This window comes from Protobothrops mucrosquamatus, unplaced genomic scaffold (genome assembly GCF_001527695.2).
Source record: "Protobothrops mucrosquamatus isolate PMUCROS unplaced genomic scaffold, P.Mucros_1.0 scaffold202, whole genome shotgun sequence".
Lineage (NCBI taxonomy): Eukaryota > Metazoa > Chordata > Lepidosauria > Squamata > Viperidae > Protobothrops > Protobothrops mucrosquamatus.
Genome location: NW_015386557.1, coordinates 420,691 through 426,103, shown reverse-complemented (window position 1 = coordinate 426,103; position 5,413 = coordinate 420,691). Strand labels below are relative to the sequence as shown.

General features: G+C 40.3%; 1 protein-coding gene across 1 annotated transcript in view; it reads left to right on the top strand.

Annotated features, from left to right (window-relative positions):
- The first annotated feature begins 341 nt into the window (after positions 1–341).
- The window catches only part of MRPL4 (mitochondrial ribosomal protein L4), a 12,340-nt gene continuing 7,268 nt past the window's right edge, over positions 342–5,413 (top strand). The window contains 3 exon segments of the mRNA XM_029283728.1: positions 342–470; positions 2,577–2,661; positions 4,897–5,079. Coding sequence (XP_029139561.1) covers positions 423–470; positions 2,577–2,661; positions 4,897–5,079 — 316 coding nt within the window. The 5' untranslated portion in view covers positions 342–422.

Here is a 5,413-nt window from a genome sequence, read left to right as displayed (position 1 = left end):
ACTTCCGTCTTGCTTTGAATCTAGTCCACGCCCACTAGAACTTGAGCTCCCGCCACTAGCCTCCTCAAAGCGCGTTTAGCTTATAGGGATCATAGAGAGAGGCCGTGGTGAGGAGAGTTAACTTCCGGTTTTAAAAAAACTACTTCCGTTGACGGAATACTATTAATATGTATTTACCGTATCAATAGATTTATTTATTTAATTTATTTTTTATCTATTCTAGATGACTTGGAGGGAGCTTCCTTGCCTTTACAGTGTTTAAAACCAAGAATGCTCCCATGACCTTCCAAAACCCTCCCGCGCTTTTTAATGTATCTGCGCCTACAACTCCTTTGGGGTGACGTCATCACTCCGAGCCGGAAGCGATATGCTCCTCTAGAGTGCATCTATCTTGCTTATTTCGGGGCGAGGGGTTCGCCGCGATGATCCGCCTGCTGGCTCCGTTGTCCAGCCGGAGAGCTGCTTCACGGGTGAGAGAGATTGTGAAACCGGGCAGGAAGCTACCGGGGTGGCCGGGAAGGATTTATTGTGCAAGGAACGAGGTCCCCTAAGGGCCTATTAGATGACCCCTGAGAAAGCCTACTGGCACGGTATCAAAGCTCCTCATCGTATTTTCTGTGCAGGGGGGAACTTGTGCAAACTTAGCATAGGTTAATAGGTTAAATCATGGTTGTGATTCCCCCCCTCTTCATTCAATTATGTCCAATTCTCAGAGACTGTCTGGACAAGTCCCAGCAGTTTTCTTGGCAAGATTTTTCGGAAGTGGGTTTGCCATTGCCTCCTTTCCAGGGCTAAAAGAAAGTGACTGGTCCAAGTCACCCAGCTGGCTTTGTGCCTAAGGTGGTGTCCAGGCGTCTAACCTGATGCCTTAATCACTACACCAAACTGATTCTATGTTTGTGTTTTCCATGGCTATTTATGTTGTATGAGTACAGCCATGATGTTTACATCTTCTAAGGTCAGAAGAATATTCCCTCTTGGCTATCCTGGGTGATCCCAAAGTTGATAGGAGTCTATGCATAGAAAATCATTGCATACTCTCATATTGCATAAGAATTAATCCTCGGTCACAAAGTTTCTTTTCTTTTCCTTTTATTTATTTAGTAGCTATTTATTTCATTTTCTATCTTCCTTATTAGTTTAAAATAATTTCTTCCCATGGTTCTTTTTATGAATAATCTTCATAACATCCCTGTGAGACAATTAAATGGAGAGAATGACTTATCTAAGATCACAACATGAATATAATATTTGAAGGGATTCATGCTTGTGACTTCCTGATAACCATCTATTTTCTACATCACACTAGATCTCATTTAAGAATTATCTGTTAATAAGAATAAATTCCCTTGATAAATAAGATCAGTCTGAATTCACAGAACACTTTAAATCAAAGCTTGTTTTGCTTTAGGGCTATGTATAATCCCAGTTAATTGTGTTTAATTCAGGTAATCTTGATTAAGATGCTCATGTTTTAGCAAGTTGCATGAACATAACTTCTTTTTAAGGTAGCACTCTTGGAAGAGGTGCAACTTAGGATTGTGGGACTTGTCCAATGCATCTGAGCAGTGCTGCATTGAGAAGGCTTTGCAGGCTTTGTGGGAAAGTGATACCTTTTTGCATTGTACTGATGAAAAGGGTGTTCATTACTTATTAAGAACTGGTTTACCAAGTTAACCCTGGTTGCAGCAGCATTTGTGTGAAATGTTGAACCATAGTGAATCACACTGGCTGTGTTTGGGCAGTGCTATAGAGTAATTTTGGTTGGTAGTACAAATACATTAATTAGCAAGTGTGATTGACTTTTATATCCAATGAATTTTATAAAACTATATGGAAAAAATGTTGGCGATCATAATCAGAAAGCCTATTTCTTCAGTGAGCTGCTCATATTCAGCAGCACAGGGGATTATGGAATGTGATAAGAAAGATGATGGCAAGGATAATGGAATGGATATAAAAAGACACTTCTTTTAAGGTCTCTTCATCAACTCAGTACTGTGGCTAAAATAAGGATGCACAGAATTGGAGCTTTATGCTGCATTTCATCTCAGATATTTTATTTGCCTTTGCAATGATTAAAAAGGTTGGGATATTCCAGGTATAAGTAGTAGTGATACAGACTAAGCAGTCTAATGACAGTCCATCCATAACACATTGATCCTATGAATCACAAGTCAAGGGGTTTTTCAGATGTTTTAACTTGGAAGTATAGTTCCCCCATGGCCTGGCCTGCCAATATACCAATAGTTGGGCATTTTGTCAGTTATAGTCCAAAATATTTGGAGGCATTTTTCCTTTACTCAGTTGTTGAACAATTGAACAACAATCCTGGATTATTTAACTACTGTTTGCTTTAAACTACAATTTCCAGTTTGCCATAACCAAAAAGCAGCTGCTAAAGTGAAACTGAATTCTGGCTTATTCCTGTTTAAGCAAACTGGGAGAAAGAGAATTAGCTATGAACCTGGTTATCTACCTATCATTTTTCCCTCTTATGCTATAATATGGTTTATCATTCTGCTTGAGTACTATCTTTGGACTGAGATCATCTTTGTTTCATTTTCCATTCCAAGCTTATTTTTACATTCTCCAAAGAACAAAGTTTGGTTGGCAACGTAGATGGTTCAGCTGCTGTGGTGGATGAGTCTTCATTGCAAAGTAAGTATATTTCATGAGAGCATGGTTTACTTCTATGTATGTAAATTGATATTTATGAATCTTCCCCATTACCACAGGTTATTATAGCAGCAATTCTATGAACTAGCTTAGCCTGGGAGTTACTGGCTAGACCAGGGTAACTAACTGAATTCCATGGCAGAATGAAATTAGATTAGAAGCCAAGTTTTCCCAGCCTTAGGTCAACAGCATAATTGCTGTGCTATTGGTATGAGTTAATTGAATTATTATCAAATACTGGTGCTTGCTTCAAGCTATGATGTGCAGAAGGGAATAGTGGTTTTTTTTTGTTCTCTTCCAGTATTATTTTGCAAAAATGTTTTAGAAATGCACAGTAACAGGAATCCTGAAGTAACCTTGTGAGAAATCCTATGGTCAGTTCTTCAGACAAAAAAAAAAGATGCTTAACAAATATCAGAGACTACTTTTTGTATATATATAAAAAGATAACTCATCCTCTCCCAAATTGTTCTCTTCCAGTTGAGTCAATTACAATTTACATTATCCCCAACCATTTTTTTTTTTGTTTTAAGTGACTCAGATATGTGATGTGATATCAATCAGTTTAGGACAGTGGTTCTCAACCTTTTTAATGCCGCGACCCCCAACCGGTCGTAAGTCGAGGACTAAACCGGTCGTAAGTCGAGGACTACCCAACCGGTCGTAAGTCGAGGACTTTCCCTGCCCGGGAGCGCCGCACATGCGTGGTTCCGCCCCCTGTGCCGGCCGAGGCATAGCTGGCAAGCGGCAGAGACGGAGCAGGCCGACCACCAGCTGGCCCAGCTCAAGGGAGGTAAGGCACCCGCCGGAAAAGGGGGAAAAAATGGCGGACAGCCTTGCTTGGCGACCCCCGTGAAATGGTCGATCGACCCCAAATGGGGTCGCGACCCATAGGTTGAGAACCGCTGGTTTAGGAAATGAAAATTGTTATGGTTTAGAATTTCTCACAGAAAAAATTCATTGTTCATCCATATTTGGAGGTTTTTAGATGAAATTTTCTCTTTTCTTTTTCCAATTTCTTGTGCCCATATTAGGGATGTGCAAGGTGTTTGAAATAGGTTCTTCATAAAGCATATGATTAGCAAAACATTTGTTGATGAAAGTGTTTAAACAGAGACAATTTGAGAAGTCTCACAGGGTTGCTTTAAAGGCTCACATATGCACAACTGTGTATGTACGCGCTGACATTTTAATTGCAGCTGCCCTTTTAAAGCTTTTGTGAAAAACATGTTTCAGATGCTTTGAAATGCCTTCGCTGCACAACCCATTACTACCAAAAAAGAAAGGTAGTATATTCCATTTGGTAAGACAGGACAGCCTCTTTAGGGGAACAACTGCTTATGCTGGCAGCAGTTTGTTCTTGGAGCTTGCTGTTTAGCTTCCAGACTTTTCGTCTCCAGGCTAGGTAATATCATAGGTGGAATTTTGGACTGCTTCGGACAACTGCTTATACTACTCCTATTAGTCCTATATATTTGATGCGAGCATGTATAAAAGGGAAATGAGTGTTTCAGTTTAGTTATCTGTGAAGCATGTTGGTAATATTTTTCCAGTTTTACTCTGAACTCTTCTAATATATTTTTGGGGAAAATATTCTGTTGCTGGCTTTTAAAAAGCCACCCACGATGAGGCAGCAGCATTTCCCCCAAGAAACAAAGAGCGCAAGTACAGTATTTATAAACCAGATAAGGAATACTTTGTTTCTTTCCTGTCATTAGGGATGTGTGTGTGAATAGATTATTCAACATGTAATACAGGTAGTCCTCGACTTATGGCAGATCGCCCCAAAGCTACTTGCAACCCAGTTCAGAAGTTATGACATTCACTGACTCCTCTCCGTGGTCATGTGACTGCATTCATGGCCATTTGTATTTTCCCATGGTTATGGGATGGCAATTTGAGAATCATCCCCACCCACCCACCCGAAACTGGCATTTACTTTTGATTTCTGGAAGAAACTGCCCCGTAGTGAATAATGAATTTACTTAATTTGGGAAGTAAAGAGATTTTTTTAAAAAAGATCGTAAAATTGGGTCCGGTCACATGGTAACACTCATTATGACCCTCATGACTTACAACCATAATTGCTAGTCTCAACTGCAGTTTGTACCTTGAGGACTACCTGAATGAGTTAGGTATGATCTGTAACTGCTTTATCCCATTTAAAGGACCCTCTGCAATGATTGCCCTGTGTCTTTTTCTCTTTTTCTTTCTTAGAAACATCTCCTGAAGTAGTCTCCAGTGACCCAATTCTACGAAAATGCAGCCTCCCCTTCCCCAAACACCTTAAGCCAGTCCAAACATGGATCGAATCATTGCAACATTACGATGCCAGGCATCTGGGCTTGGCAGACCTGCATCCAGATGTATTTGCAGTGATGCCTCGGTAAAGGCTGTTGTGTTATTCATTTCCACAAATTCCTATAAAGCTCATAATTGCAGAGATTGCTGAAACTGAGCAAGCTATCTCACTATCCCCCTCCCGAGAATGGGTAGGTGAGGGAGGAGGGAGTTACAGACAGAAGGGATGGGGCAAAGAATATAGTTAAATAATGATTACCAAGCAAGAGCTGTGGATATTTTAAAACATTAGGAATACTCTCCAAGGGCAGCATCTGGCCCGCTTAGTGATGAATCTGTTCTCCTGGACCATACAATTCATATGAAGTTAGTGTTGTATGGGAGTGAAAATCTGGCATGTGTATATCTCAGCTATTAGAGCTATGAGCAATTA